Raw genomic sequence first — 15,816 nt, forward strand, 5'->3', positions numbered from 1 at the left:
AAGGTAGCTTAGACGAGCTGTTGACCCGAGGTGATCAATGACTCTCCGGAGAACCACCTCTACAACTCCGACTATCGAGAACCGATAGACCGTTTACCAACCGTAAGAACCAACTTCTGAGTCATCGAAGCGGTGAAAACAATGACGCAAAGAGACAGCTCCAGAAAGAAAGTGGCCACTTTCAACGCAGAGAACTTGACAGGGTGCCGTTGGGGATAGATCGGAAGTGAAGCGGAGCCTCAGGTGACCATCGAGAAGCCATAGACGACTGTCTGTCACAACCACCAGAAACAACCACACACGCCGGAACGAAGCCTAATACCATCTCCGAGCCTGCATATCGAGACTCCAGACGCGCTTCCGGGAACAAACACCACCGAAATTCACTTGATAACAGAAGAAAGGGTTGAATCTCACCGACACCGGAAAGAACCAAGAGACCAACCACCGCTACCGAAAGTCACCATCGTTTAACGAACGACACCGCCACCGTCTAATAAATGGAACAGACCATCAAAACCCACCAACGACGAAGAAATCCGGCGAGATCTGAAAAACCAGATCTAAAAAATTGACCTCGCCATAAACCCTAAAAGCCGACCACTTCTCAGCCAGACCTTACGTCCTCCTCACCACAGCACCAGGTGAAGTCAATGCTCGCCGGAAAGGAACGCTCCTTGCGCACGAAGCACTTGCCGGAGAGAAACGCCAACCCAGAACCATGAGTATCTCGAAGGGGAAGAGAGAGGCTGAGAAGCAGTAAAGGAAGACAAGAGAAGGGAGAAGAGGCTCCTCCGGTGCCGGCACAAGAGCAGACGCACCGCCGTACACCAGAGAGAAATCAGATGTGCTGTAGAGAAAAAGGTTCGCGAGAGAAAAGGTGGGGAGGACTAAATCAAAATAGTTACTTTATTTTATAACAACACTTAACATATATCTATACGACTAAGCTATGGTGTCAGTTATACTGACTGCTGCTCTTCTTGCATGAATATCAAACTTGTGTTCAAATATATGAGTGATCTTGTCACGAAATCCTGCATGGCAATAAAGGAAATCATCATCTAAGATAGAATATGCGTCTCTTAATTGGTTTGTTCATATTCAATTAGTAATTACTTAGAGATTAACAAAATTTGACAGAAAATTCAAAAAGCGGTGTTCTTCTTTTTTTTTCTTTTAACAACAGCAGTGTTCTTCTATTCTACCGAATTATTTGCAACGAGTAATCAAGAACCAATATTTTATTAGAACTTCACAAACTCAAGTAAACTCAGGAAGATAATCTAAACTAAAAAGTACAATGACTTGGCCGTCGATCCGTTTATATGATTAATAAATAGATTATCTCAGTTACTTTAAGAGCATCATTATTGATGTTCCTTAGATTTGAGCCCTTAGCATATTTTATTATTAGTTGTATGTTTAGGGACTTTGTTAAAGGACAATTGATTAATTGTATATTATTGGTGGGACTTTGTATTGTCCCTTAGTGTTTTTTTTTTATAATTACAAATAAAGAGAGAAGTTAATAATAAAACATATAAAAGATAAATTTAACATTGAAATTGATAAATTACAGAAAAGAAAACAAACATTTTATTACAAAGTTTAAAAATAAAATTCGAAACATCATAATAATACATAAAAGGATAAATTACAGAAAAGAAAACAAACATTTTATTACAAAGTTTAAAAATAAAAATCAAAACATCATAATAATACATAAAAGGAATCATACAATTTTATTAATTATATGTTATTTGGAAGATGTCCAAATTTATCCCATATATTTTCAATCAGATCATTTTTTAATTGTTGATGAGCTTGGTTATCCCGAATTCTTTTCAGAGGATCAATTGTCTCACCGAGAGTTGAATCCTCACCAATGGTATATGCACATTCTCCTTCTTCTCCAATAAATTCTGAATAGTTACGCAGATTATACGTACCTCGTTCATTTTCGACAATCATATTGTGGAGTATGATGCATGCTTTCATAATATTTTTTATTTTTGCTTTATCCCATAGATTAGATGGATTTTTAACCACGGCGAATCTTGCTTGGAGGACGCCAAAGGCACGCTCAACATCTTTTCGCACAGATTCTTGGTATTTAGCAAATAATCTATTTTTCGGACCCTGTGGTAGTCGGATAGATTGAATAAAAGTCGCCCATTTCGGATAAATGCCATCAGTGAGATAGTAAGCCAAATTATACTCTCTACCGTTGACGTAGTAGTTGACTTGCGGAGCTATTCCTTCAACAATGTCATCAAAAACAGGTGATTGGTCGAGAATATTAAGGTCGTCCATAGTACCTGGAGCTCCAAAAAACGCGTGCCAAATCCAAAGATCATGTGAAGCTACCGCCTCCAACACCATCGTTGGTTTTCCGGTTCCTCGTGAATACATTCCTCTCCAACTGGTGGGGCAATTCTTCCACTCCCAATGCATACAGTCGATGCTTCCAACCATCCCTGGAAATCCACGTTCTTCTCCATCGCGGAGAAGTCGATCAAGATCCTCCGGTGTGGGACGTCTTAGATATTGATCGCCAAACAAGTGGATTATTCCGGCAGTAAACTTGTGCAAACATTTTCGAGCAGTTGTTTCACCAAGTCGTACATATTCGTCGACTGTATCAGCCCCACCACCATATGCTAGTTGACGAATTGCTGCCGTACATTTTTGGAGGGGAGATAGACTACGGCGTCCGGCTGCATCTTCAGTTGCTTGAAAATATGGTACTTCTGTTGAGAGACGATGCACAATACGGAGGAACAATGGTTTGTTCATTCGAAACCGGCGCCGAAATAAACTGTGGTCGTATGTTGGCGTTTCACTAAAATAATCTTGCCAGAGTTTGTTGTCGCCTTCTTCCCGGTTTCTCTCAATAAAAATACGTTTTTTTCGCTCTTTGGGTTCTGGAATAACATCGGTGTTTTCAAACAAATCATCAAAAACGGTATCAATTGCATCCTTATCACCCTCTCTGTGATAGTGATAATGGGAAGAAGAAGCCATTAAAGATTTTTAGAAATGAGGAAATGTTATGAAAAGAAGAAACGTTGAGAGAAGAAGCATATTTCAATGAACTGAGAAGTGTCATACTTATATGGTAACTTATGATTTTCCCGTGATACTATAGTATTTCATCTTGTGACTATTATATGGTAACAAACCCATGTGACTTACTGGTACACATTGTGACTATTGAAACGTGCAAGAAAGAAACAAAAGTACATTAGAACGTGCAAGAAAGAAAGAAAAGTAGCCCATCTCGTGAGCATTACAACGCATCATTTAATCGTACAAGAGTTTTTTTTCGAGCATTACAACGAGTCAAGTACATTCCGAAAATAAAAAAAAGAGCATTACAACGAGCATTACAACGAGTCAAGTCTGGCAAACCATTACACATCACAGAGAACTCAAACCCATTCCTACTTAAACATTAGCACCATTCCTAGCACAACTATTACAAGCACGCTTACACCTACAAAGAACTCAAACCCATTCCTAGATACCATTTTCTCCTTAGCTAAATCAGAGACAATCTGTTCGAGCCTAATCACCTTCTGGTCAGTGTCATAGTCAGTCATAAGGGCAAGATTGTCAACCTTTTCGGCCAGCTGAAGGACGTGTATATCTCTGGCTCGCATCTCCTCCATCACCGCATCATCCCACCATTTCCAGACATGACACTCTCCATCATCTACATTCGCACATGTGTAGAATCTCCTACCTGTTGTGACCATTTAGAGATGTTAAACATTGCAAAGGACACAATATAATCTTAAAAACATGACTTACCTGGGTGATTACTACCAAGCGGAGATGTTGCAACCTGAGGATTAGCACCACAGTAGCACACCTGCGGGAAGCCAAACTCAACTTCGGGCTGCGGAGGGTACTGGACTGGTGAACGAGAAAGTAAGGCCAACTCAGCTTGGTCACGTCGAATTAGATCATCTGTCTCGCTGTTGTGACTGTCCATGTCCATGTCGTTGCAAAATATGTCCTCTGACTGTGAAGGCTGGCTATAGCTGTAGTCAACTCCCATCTTTTACTTAACCTGCACAGAGAAGAAAAGAATAATTCTTACTTATTAGAGAAGTGAACACAATGACTTATTAGTACTTTGAACACAAAGAACACATCTAACACAAAGACATTTTTATTACTAATCATTGATAAAACAAAGAGCACCGGAACTACATTGATCATAAGATGACTGATAAAACAGAAATTTAAAGACATACATATTACTAAGGCAGGAACATAAATATTACTAAGGCAGGAACTACATTGATCACTGGATACTTGTTTCAGAAATACTCGGCTAAAAGCTTATCCTTCACCATTTCTTCGGCCTCAGTTAATGCTTCTTTCTTGGCAAGGAGAGTGTCAAGTATGGCCAGCTTTGATAGTTTCTCCTTCATGGCCAAATCCTCCTTCTTCATTTCCCAAAGACTGGTATACTCAGCAACAGACTTCCCTTTACCGCCATACTTTCTCGCTTTAGCGGCCTTGATCCCTTCAGGGCGGATCTCTTCATCACCATGATCACCAACATGATCACTAACATTGGTGGCTGAAGTTTGGGAATTAGTCCTCTTAGAACTGCCACTAGCTTTTGGAGGACAGAGGGTACGCCATTTCTGTTCATGCCTGAGCACACACCACGCATGCTCGAGATTAAACTTGATGTTGTGGCAAGCAAAGAAGATGTCATGCGCCTTCTTCAGAACATCTGTGTCATTCTCTCCACTGGCAATTTGTCTCTGTGCTGCTGAGTATGCTCCACAGAACTTGGAAACATGATCATTGATTCTGTGCCACCTCTTCTTAATATGAAGATGCTCTCTCTTTTCACCATCCTCTCCTCCATGAGGACTTGCTGCATAATAGTCTGCAACCCGTTGCCAGAAGGTGGCCCCCTTTTGAGAATTTCCAACTATTGGATCCTTCGAAGTGTTGAGCCACGCACTGATAACCACCTCGTCATCAGCAGGGGTCCATTTGCGTCGAACTTGTTTGTCCACTGCTGTGTCTTCAGAGTGTTGGGAGCTGAAAGGGGGGATTTCTGATTCTCCATAGTTTACACTTGAATGAAAACTTTCATAAGGAAAGTTTTCATTCAAAACACTTGCTTCTTGACTGTTAAGCAGTCCCATGTAACTAGAGGACTCAGTATGAAGATTCCTTGAATCCATACCGATACGAAAGAGAGAAGAGATTTAAGAGGAGATAGCAGATTGAGATGAGAGAAGATAGAAAGTGAGAGTGTATATTTAAGGGGAATGGGATGGGGTTTAAAACGAACAAGTGAAGAGTAAATACGAGTAAATACCTATCAACTATCCTACATTATGGCTAACCATAAACAAGAAACATCTAATCAGAAGTTATTACACCAGTAAATACAACTAGCTACAATCTAACCGGTTCAGTATTAACTAGCAAACTACAGTTAAGTGGAGATCAAACTACACGCAAGAACAATAAAGAGTAAACTTCCTAACACAGCAGTGGAGATCAAACTACACTTTAGACCCAAACGATCAAACTACACGCAAGGACAATCAAGAGTAAATACGAGTAAATATGAAAGTTATCATTATGGCTAACCATAAACAAGAAATATCTAATCATAAGTTATTACACGAGTAAAAACCTGCTACAAGCTAACCTATTTAATAATATTCAGCTAGCATTAAACATCATATGTACTTTCACTGGAAATGGTTGTTCTTGTTTCACAACCACAACAACATATCTAATAACGCCATTTGCATCAAGAGTGACAGACTTACGATCATATAATTTAACCTTGAGAAACTATCAAACTAAGAAACTATCAAACGATCATATATTACCCAACTAAGAAACTATCAAACGATCATATATTACCCAACGATCATCAAACGATCAACTAAGAGTGACAGTCACTTAGTTTTACTAGTTTCACAACCACTGGTTTTGTTTTCTTTTTTCTTTATTCTCCAAAACAAGATATCATTTTGCTCGTATACGCAAGATTATTCTCCAAAACAAGATAGTTTCTTAGTTTGAAATGATTCTTAGTTTGATTCTTAGTTTGATATATGATCGTATACGAAAGATTAGTTCCAAAACAAGATATCATTTCAAACTAACAACCTATACTTGACAACCGTATAATCAATAGCAAAAAAAATATACGAAAACAGAGGGGTGAATAAACAACGGTACAACCATAGAATCATTTTATTACCAACGAATCATTACGTTCTTTTTGCCATACAATCGGAGAAACCCTAGGACCCTATTTCAATCTCAGAAAGGAGGTTAAAAGACATACCTTTCTAAAACGCAGGAGGAGGTGAAAGGACTGAACGGATGGTCTCAGAGGCTGAGTTGAGACGACGGAGCGGAGGTGAAACGACTGAACTTTGCCTTCGGATTTGAAGAGATAGATGTCGAGAGAAGACGCAGGAGGAGTTAGCGGATTGAAACAACTGAACTTTACCGAAGATCAGGTCTTCGCCATCTTCGATTTTGTTTTCGATTTTGTTTTCGTTTTCGATTTTGTTTTCGGTTGCAGAGAAAATGAGAAAAGAGAGAGACAAAACACAACGAAGAAACCAAACCTCGATTGCATCTCCCAATATGAACCTGCCACGTCGCCTAAGGACACACTAAGGCCATGCCTTAATTAAGGCCTTTTTGCTCCGTCCGTTAGCATTTTCGATTTATTTTTCGACCCAAAAACACTAAGGGCCTGGGCTTTGGGACGCCGATAAGGATGGTCTAACTTATATTTCCGTCCATACTTAAATATTGATATCTCTTAAATTTATATTTTTTTTTATGAAATCTCTCTTTTTCTCTCACCAACATGTAGAAAGGGAAGAAGAAATTCATCTCATCAGGAAAAGTCAGCGTCTCTCTCTTTTCATCAACCTTCCTTCTTCTTCTTCATCTTCTCAATCTCTTTTGAAGATAGTCACAATTTGTTTCAGGAAATACTCACAAACACGATGCTAGTATCATAATCTCCTCTTCCCATTGACTGATTATATTTTCTTAATTTTCGATCATATTCTTTCGTATATATGTATATAATATACACCAAAATACACTCATATATATCATCACACATAGATTACAGCATCTTTTAGCTTCTTGAGATGGACAATTTTCAAGGAGACTTGACCGACGTCGTGCGAGGTATTGGAGGCCACATGCTGTCTCCGGAAGTTTCTTCTCCTCCGAGCATATTGCCTCTTCCACAACCATCTCCCTCAGATCTTCACATAAATCCTTTTGGAGATCCATTCGTGAGCATGACCGATCCTCTTCTCCAAGAACTCAACGCCGTCACAAAATCTAGTCATTTCTCCACCGCCAGGAACAACAGCAACAACGGTTTCTTAGTTCCTAAGGTACTGGAGCATGATCAAATAAAGAGTCAATGCAGTATCTTCCCAAGAATCCGGATCTCGCATAGTAACATCATCCACGAGTCCTCTCCGTGTAATTCTCCGGGCATGTCGGCTCACGTTATGGCCGCCGCCGCCTCGCCTAGAGGGATTATCAACGTCAATACAAACAGTCCTAGAAATTGTCTATTGGTCGATGGTAACACGTTCTCGTCTCAGATTCAGATTTCTTCCCCTCGGAATATAGGTCTTAAGAGAAGGTATAATATTTTTTATTTTTCCATCGTATGATTCATTAAGAAATACTTAGACGATATGTAATTATCATAGGTATAACAGTTATTTTTATTTAATAATTTACATAATTTCCATGATAGCATAAAAAGTAAAGTCATTAGGGTTTTAAGCCCCCTGCAGGTAGCTGTAGGTTTATAGGAATCCATCACTATTGTCATCTGAAAAATCAGATGCATGCATATTGTAATAATAGAATGAGGCAGATGGTTACCTAGTGTGTATGTGTGTTATGTGCGCTTTTCATTATTAAGTTTTCTAGTTTGGTTTTGTTTTGTCTTTTCATATTCATGAGAGAAAGGAGGGTTGAGATTGAAGACACATGCATGAGAATCTATGAACTGTCACAATAAAAGAACATACAATTAACTGCGTTGCATCGTATCTCAAACCCATCTGATAATAATAATGTCCCACTACCAGACTAAGCTTTCACAACTTACACATATACACGCGTGTATATAAGTAGACCAAAAACCACACGTGTGTAAGTATGCATATATACGTGCAGGAAGAGTCAGGCAAAGAAGGTGGTGTGTATACCGGCGCCGGCTGCAATGAACAGCCGATCAAGTGGAGAAGTGGTTCCGTCTGATCTATGGGCTTGGCGTAAGTACGGTCAGAAACCCATCAAAGGCTCTCCTTTTCCAAGGTATTACACAAACACATACCATACCAGTATCCATCATTAAACAAAGATCGAAAACTAAGCTTTCTTTCACCAGTACAGTCTTCTTGACTCAAGTTGTTACTTAGATTCGAAATTTTTTACAGCATTCCTCTTGATAGTTGTGACATTTTGTCCATATATCCACCCAATAAATTAACATTTGCTTTTATATTTTCAAATAATGTGGAATTAAGTTAACAATTTAGTCATCAGAATTTAATACAACAAGTAAGTTAAAGATATTTGAAATCATTGTCTAATTACGATAATAAGAGGAATGTTATTCATTCAGTATAATATGGTTTTGGCATTTTATCGATATAAACCATTATATTAATTCATGTAATCATAAGGATTAATATGGATAATCTTGATGATTACTTAATTATATATACTTGTTTTTTCTCAGGGGTTACTATAGATGCAGCAGCTCAAAAGGTTGTTCAGCTAGAAAGCAAGTCGAAAGAAGCCGAGCAGATCCAAGCATGTTGGTTATTACATATACTTCCGAACATAACCATCCTTGGCCCATTCAACGCAACGCTCTTGCCGGTTCCACACGCTCCTGCTCCTCTAACCCTAATTTCTCCAAATCCTCAACCGGAACAGCTTCATTCGATGGCCCTCAAAACAACACTCACTTGCCTTCCTCAGCCTCTGCCGTTAAGAACGAACAAACAGAAGACATGGAGTTGGAAAATTTTGAAGACGATGACGATAATAAAATTGCTCCATATAGACCGGAGCTTCATGACCAGCCAGATGATTTCTTTGCAGATCTTGAAGAGCTAGAAATAGAAGGAGATTCTCTAAGCATGTTGCTTTCTCAAGGATGCGCCGGCGACCCGAACAATGAAACGATAGCGTTCGACGGGATCACTGATTTCTTCGGTTGGTCTGAGGGAAATAATAATAAAGACGATCAAGAGTCAAAGTCGTTATAGATAGTGTTAATAACTTAACATAAACATAATTCAAGACTAAGTTAAGCTTGTGAAAATGACGACTATAGCTAGCGGTGGGTCAATGAGCTGGTTACTTGGGCGATCGTTAAAGGTATTAACTATCGTCATTTGCTATACATTCTTTCTTTTCCCTCCGGCGGATCCGTTGTAAGTTAAAAATGCCGTTTTCTGTGTGTTTTCTTTTAATATTTGGTCAAGACAATTATATTACATAAGAAACAAATTTTGAAAGTATTAATTGTACGTTATAATTTTGCACTGTATGCATTGATAAAGCATTTGTTAGTAAAACAAATAAAGCTTAGCTTAGAACCATTATTTGTCTTGTATAAACATCAAATAATAATCATAAAAATCTTGTTTCTACAAATTAAAAAATAAATTGTTCCCAATTGCATAGCTTAGAACGATTTATTTTTTCTTCTAACAACGTTAGTACTGTGAATTAAGATCTAGTTAAACGAATTGTATTGCTATTTACGTGACTGATAATGTGTTATAGATGTCTATGTAATCAAGTTTTGCTGCGGGTCTGGGAGCAGGAAAAGTGGGGCGAAGGAATATTAGGTGGATGGGACACAAAGTGAATAAGTTCGTTCATCTACAGCTCAATCACCCAGGCGCATCCAATAAAAATACAAAGCTCTGAAACCAGGCCAATTGTCTTGTTTATAATATCAGAATTTAAATTATACCTATCATTTATTTAAATTCATTTCTTGTATGAGTTCCTACAATTTTTTTCTCAGGTGTACTGGACTGATTATATACGTCAACAGCCAGCTATAAATGTTTCAAACCTTACAGATGAGATATATATATTCAAAATGATATTCCATACCCTAAATAAAATTACCCTTTAAGTGCTTCCAACTCTAACGATGACCAACTAAATTACCATCTGTTCACACGAATTTGCAAACATATATAAGTATACGACTGTATTAGTAATTTTGTTTTGATCCTTTAAAATTCGTAATGTATGTATATGTATTATTATTTGATTACGAAATACAAAATTTCGTAGATGTGATCATCATAAAATCATATTTATATCACATTTTAAAACTAAAACTATAGGATTGTAGGATTACCTCAGCTAATAAAAAAATCTCATAAAATTATCACATGATTTGGTTAGAATTTATGTTTCTTAAACTATTAAAATACTCTAAAATGAAAATTATAATTAAGTTACGTATAAAATTACTGACATGACTGATCTTTAAAAATAATCTATAACTTTAATAATTTTCCTTTGAGCAAGTTTTTTAAAAATTCCATAGTAAGATCCCCCATTATGTTATGAATTTCGATTGGTATATGTGCTATGAGCCTATGATTGAAGGTAATTATTTGTTGGATCTATATGCATATATATATATATATATATATATTGTAAGAATAGTTTCTCAATCAGACCATGCATGTGGATGATCTTAAAAGTTAGGGAGAAAAGCCCTAGTTTCACGGCTTTCTTAACGGGGAATTTAATTTAAGTGATTATATTCCGAAAAAGGCTAAATTTGATTTTTAATGAGTTTTGAGATGATTGCAAGAGAATTAAAAAATTTGGTGTGATTTTGTTAACACACTCTAAAATCTCATCTAAAACAATAGGATTTGAGTTTTTATTTTAATAATTAAGGAACTCCCCTCAAACACTCTAGAAACGCTTAAAGTACTCTAAAATCTCCAACTTAAATTTTGTTCAATAACAGTGGATTTCAGAGTGTTTTATAAAATGTCAAGTTTAATAACACTGGATTTTAAAGTGTTCTTTAAAATCCACGTTTCAATAACAGTGGATTTGTCATTTTAATACAAATCAATTAAGGGGATGTATTCAATTTAGCATTTGATGTGATTTGATTTTTAATGGAGTTTTAGATGATTTTAATAAATTGCAGAGATTTAGGTGATTTTTGTTAAACTACTCTAGAATATTACCTAAAATAATGAGATTTGAGTTTTATTTTTTTTTAACTAAGAAACTCCACCCAAACACCCTAAAATCACTTCAAAATTTTAAAATCCCACAACTTAAAATATTTTCAATAACAGTGGATTTCATAGTAATTTACGAAATGTCAAATTCAATAACAGTGGATTTTAAATGAGTTTTTAAAATTCATGTTTGAATAACAGTTGATTTGTTATTTTAATACAAATCACCTGAAACTCTCAGTTGAATACAACCCCTAAAACTCTTAGTTGAATACACCCCCCTTGATTTTGGGAGACTGTTTCACTCCTTTGTTTGCGAGTTGAAAACAACGGTTAATAGCATGTCGCGAAATAAAATTTGTACATTTGTATAACAGTGTTTTTTTTTGAACTTATTTTGTATAACAGTGTTAATATATACCATTTGATTTTCTTATATTTTTCTAAAACCAGCTACTATAATTATTTTTGTTTTTAAACCATTACACCGTTCTTCAAAGAACCGTGTTTTCTCTTATATTAATACGTCTGTGCCTTACTGAATTGATATCAGTAATTACCCTTTAATAGATTTGTACCGGAATTTATTTTTGTATCTTTTCGCGTTAAAGAGAAAATGTTGGATTCTTTCTATATGAAAGAAACCTATTGGATTTGTTTGGTGACAACCAAATTTGGAAGTTAAATTATTGGTATTAGTCTATGAGACTAGTATTGTGTTTTGGAGATTCTTAGGGTTAGTAAAACACTATATAAAATTTCTTAACCTAATTTTAGAAGAAGACAGAGAGAATTAGAGTTGACACAAGAAAAAAGAGTACTCAAGAAAACTCTTAAAACAAAAAAAAAAATGAAAGAAGAAGGTAGATTTCGTCTGAGTTTGTCAACGCAGATTTTAAGGGTCATATAAATCCTGTTTGAGATGATATTTTGTGGGAAAAGTTTTCAGTCAGTGGGTTAGAGGTTCACCGAAGGGATTTGGATTATAACGGTTGGATCTTCTGTTGTATGGGTTTCAGTGAAGCTGGTCGTCACAGTTCTTCAGCAGTGCTGTCTTAAGTGTTTAGTAAATCTGATGGTAAGATCTTCTCTGACTGAGCTGAAATTTGGCAGAGGTATTGTTGACTTTTTAATCTTGGACTTGTACAGTAGGATTAGTCTCTGGTTGCCGGAATCTTTGTGAGCTGAGGTCGTTTGGTTGCTGCTAGTTTTGAAGTTTAGTGTTACTCTCTTGTTGTTATAGTATCTTGTGTTGGAAATAGCTCTTTGTGGTTAGAGTCTCTATTCTGTTCAGGTTGTTGAATAGGAAGGACGTGGTTGTACTCATACCATTTATATAGTGGATTTTTGAGTGGACTACGGTCCTGTTGGTTTTTTCTTCTCACGTCGAGGAGGTTTTTCAACGTAAAAATTGCTTGTCTCATTTAGTTATTGCTTATAGTATATCATGTTGTCTTCGGTATTTTTCTCACAGGTTCAAACAAGGTTAGGGGAACACGACTGTAACATTTCCGCTGCGCGTGTCCTTTCTCCCCAACAAAGTGGTATCAAAGCTAGCTTGATTTGCTTATATGATCCCATCAAAGTGGTTCCAGAGCTTCTGGTTTTAGAGCTTTGGGTTTGATAACTTCGGGTTATTGGTTGCTTGTGTGAATGTGGAAAATATGGGCCCGATGATAAGCTTGAATGATGTTAATTATCTTCTATGGAAGGGCAAGATGGAGGATTTGCTCTTTGTTAAAGAATTCCATGTTCCAGTCTTCGAGGAGAATAAACCGGGAAAGAAGACGGATGAAGAGTGGAAGCTGCTGCATCGCCAAGTGTGTGGGTTGATAAGGCAGTGGGTAAATGATAATGTTTTGCATCATATTGAGACTGAGATGGATGCTCGTTCTTTGTGGAGGAAGCTAGAGCAGTTGTATGCTAGGAAGACCGAAAATAACAAGATGTACATGATCAAGAAATTGATTGAGCTGAGATATCAAGAGGGGACTCCGATGACGGAACACTTAAATGTGTTTCAGGGATTGCTCAACAAGTTGTCTGATATGGGCATCAAGTTTGATGATGAAATTCATGGTCTGTGGCTTCTTGGTACTTTACCAGATTCTTGGGAGGTTTTTAGGATGTCTCTATGTAACTCCGCGTCGGAAGGTACTATTTTGATGGATTCAGTGAAGAGCAGTGTTCTTAATGAGAAAGAAAGAAGACAGTTGAATGCTAGCATTTCACATTCATTTGTCTTTGTTATTGAGTCAAGGGGGGGGAGAAGTTTAAGTAGAGATCCCAAGAGGGACAAGAATAGGAGCATGAGCAAGTCTAATAGATTTGAAAATATGGAGTGTTATTTTTGTCATAAGAAAGGGCACATGAAGAAGGATTACTGGAAGTTGAAAAACAAACAGCAAGGAAATCAAGAAGAAAAGGTGGATTGGGTGGCCGTCACCGAAGATCAGTTTCTCATTCTTCTTGAGGGTGATGCCATTAATGTTGCATCCCAGGACACCAGTTGGGTATTGATAGTGGAGCTACTACTCTTGCCACATCACAACGGGATTTGTTTTCTACCTACATTACGGGTAGTTATGGTTCTGTGAAGATGAAAAATGATGTGATGGCTCAGGTTGCTGGCATTAGAGGATGAACACAAGGATATGTGGTTTGAAGTCATGGATGAGGAGATTGATTCTTTTGAATTGAATCATACATATGAGGTTGGTGGAATTGCATAAAGGCAAGAAGGCTCTCCTTAATATGTGGATGTACATAATTAATCATGAGGATGGAAATTTGCCACCTCGATATATGGCTAGATTGGTTGTGAAAGGCTACATACAAAAATTAGAGGATTGATTATGATGAATTTTTTTCTTCTATTGTGAAGATGTCATCCATCTGGGTTGTGCTTGGATTGACAGCAAGCCTTGATCTAGAGGTTGAACAAATGGATGTGAAGACTGATTTTCTTCATGGTGATTTGGAGAAAGAGATCTACATGGAATAATCAGAAGGCTATGTGGAAAAGGGCAAAGAAAATTTGGTTTTTAGCTTGAAAAAAAGCCTTTACGGATTGAAGTAAGCAGACAGTGGTACATGAAGTTCAAGTCTGTTATGAGGGAGCATGGTTATGCATAGACTGATTCAGACCAGTGCATATTTGTGAAGGTGTTTGGTGATGATGATTTTATCATCTTGTTGCTGTATGTCGATGATATGTTGATTGTGGGCAGGAACATGGACAAAATCAAGGAGCTGAAAGAGCAGCTCGGCATGTCCTTTGCCATGAAAGATATGGGTCCAATGAAACAGATTCTTGGTATGAGAATTGTTCGAGACAGAGGTGAAAAGCTGATTCACTTGTCTCAGGAGAACTACATTGAAAAGGTTCTTAAAAGATTTCACATGGACAAGTCTAAAGTGTTGAGTACTCCTCTTGCTCCACACTTAAGACTGAGCATTCAATAAAGTCCAAAGACATATGCGGAGAAGGAAGATATGGCGAAGGTACCATATGCTTATGATGTGGGAAGGTTGATGTATTGCATGGTCTGTAAAAGATCGGATTTATCCTACGCCGTTGGAGTTGTCAGCAAGTTTCTCTCCAATCCGGGAAGAGAACATTGAAATGTTGTGAAGTGGATTTTGAGATATCTCTAAGGGACTTCTGATCTGAAGATTACATTTGTGGGTAAGAAGCCTTTGTTAGTCAATTTCACTGATTCTGACATGTCTGGAGATATCGATTCTAGCAAGTCTACTTCGGGTTATTTAGTAACGTTTGCGGGTGGAGTTGTGGCATGGCAGTCAAGGTTGCAACAGTGTGTTGCATTATCTACCACTGAGGCAGAGTTCATTGCTTCAACTGAAGCTTGAAAAGAGTTGTTGTGGATGAAGAACTTATGTGAAGAGATCGATTTCAAGCAAGAAAAGTATGAGTTGTTTTGTGATTGTCAAAGCGCCATTTGTCTCAGAATTTTTTATATTTTATTTGAAGTCGAAACACATTTAGAGAATGTATCATTGGATACGATATGTGGTTGCTTCTAAGGAAGTGGAACTTGCAAAAGTTCATACGAATGATAATGGAGCTGATATGATGACAAAATGTTTGCCGAGAGAGACGCTTGAAGTATGCCGAGAGATAGCCGGAATGGCTGTTTCCTCCATCTAGTCAGAGGGGGAGTTTGTTGATTCAGTCGAGAAGGAGGAAACCCATTGAGTTTGGTTGGTAATAACTAAACTTGGAAGTTGGGTCATTGGTATTAGTCCATGAGATCAGTATTGGACCTTGAAGATTCTTAGGGTTAGTGAGACACTATTATATAAAGTCTCTTAACCTAATTTTGGAAGAAGACAGAGAGAATTAGAGTTGACACAAGAAAAAAGAGTACTCAAAAAGATTCTTAAGACAAAAAAGAGAAAAAGAGAAAAGAAAGTAGATTTCGTCTGGGTTTGTTAAGGCAAATTTGGAGGGTTAAACAGATCCTGTTTGAGCTGATATTTTTTGGGAAGC

The 15,816-nt window shown here is 37.3% G+C and overlaps 3 protein-coding genes across 5 annotated transcripts; 1 reads left to right on the forward strand and 2 right to left on the reverse strand.

Annotated features, from left to right (window-relative positions):
- Nucleotides 1-1,544: 1,544 nt before the first annotated feature.
- On the reverse strand, nucleotides 1,545-3,075 carry LOC108858395 (uncharacterized). Its single transcript, XM_018632328.2, has one exon. It carries the CDS (start codon nucleotides 3,025-3,027, stop codon nucleotides 1,753-1,755), a length of 1,275 nt encoding a protein of 424 aa, XP_018487830.2. The 5' UTR covers nucleotides 3,028-3,075; the 3' UTR covers nucleotides 1,545-1,752.
- Nucleotides 3,076-4,331: 1,256 nt separating this feature from the next.
- On the reverse strand, nucleotides 4,332-5,219 carry LOC108858396 (glutathione S-transferase T3-like). Its single transcript, XM_018632329.1, has one exon. The coding sequence runs from the start codon at nucleotides 5,217-5,219 to the stop codon at nucleotides 4,332-4,334; it is 888 nt and encodes a 295-aa protein (XP_018487831.1).
- A 1,619-nt stretch (nucleotides 5,220-6,838) lies between these two features.
- Nucleotides 6,839-10,171, forward strand: LOC108861410 (probable WRKY transcription factor 14). Of its 3 annotated transcripts, none has more exons than XR_008946367.1 (4): nucleotides 6,839-7,687; nucleotides 8,233-8,373; nucleotides 8,801-9,447; nucleotides 9,859-10,171. XR_008946367.1 is itself a non-coding variant. In XM_018635269.2 (3 exons), the coding sequence occupies exons 1-3, from the start codon at nucleotides 7,176-7,178 to the stop codon at nucleotides 9,333-9,335; spliced, it is 1,188 nt and encodes a 395-aa protein (XP_018490771.1). In that variant the 5' UTR covers nucleotides 6,839-7,175; the 3' UTR covers nucleotides 9,336-9,619. The 3 variants fall into 3 exon arrangements, 1 of the variants encoding a protein (XP_018490771.1); XR_008946368.1 differs by having other exon boundaries at nucleotides 9,899-10,171; XM_018635269.2 differs by lacking the exon at nucleotides 9,859-10,171 and having other exon boundaries at nucleotides 8,801-9,619.
- The last annotated feature ends 5,645 nt before the right edge of the window (nucleotides 10,172-15,816 follow it).

Source organism: Raphanus sativus, chromosome 5, assembly GCF_000801105.2.
Source record: "Raphanus sativus cultivar WK10039 chromosome 5, ASM80110v3, whole genome shotgun sequence".
Classification (NCBI taxonomy): Eukaryota; Viridiplantae; Streptophyta; class Magnoliopsida; order Brassicales; family Brassicaceae; genus Raphanus; species Raphanus sativus.

Coding starts and splice junctions, on each gene's coding strand:
- LOC108858396 (XM_018632329.1), bottom strand. CDS start 5,219: ATGGATTCAAGGAATCTTCATACTGAGTCCTCTAGTTACATGGGACTG.
- LOC108861410 (XM_018635269.2), top strand. CDS start 7,176: ATGGACAATTTTCAAGGAGACTTGACCGACGTCGTGCGAGGTATTGGA. Junction 7,688..8,232: donor AATATAGGTCTTAAGAGAAG/GTATAATATTTT, acceptor ATATACGTGCAG/GAAGAGTCAGGCAAAGAAGG. Junction 8,374..8,800: donor AAAGGCTCTCCTTTTCCAAG/GTATTACACAAA, acceptor GTTTTTTCTCAG/GGGTTACTATAGATGCAGCA.
- LOC108858395 (XM_018632328.2), bottom strand. CDS start 3,027: ATGGCTTCTTCTTCCCATTATCACTATCACAGAGAGGGTGATAAGGAT.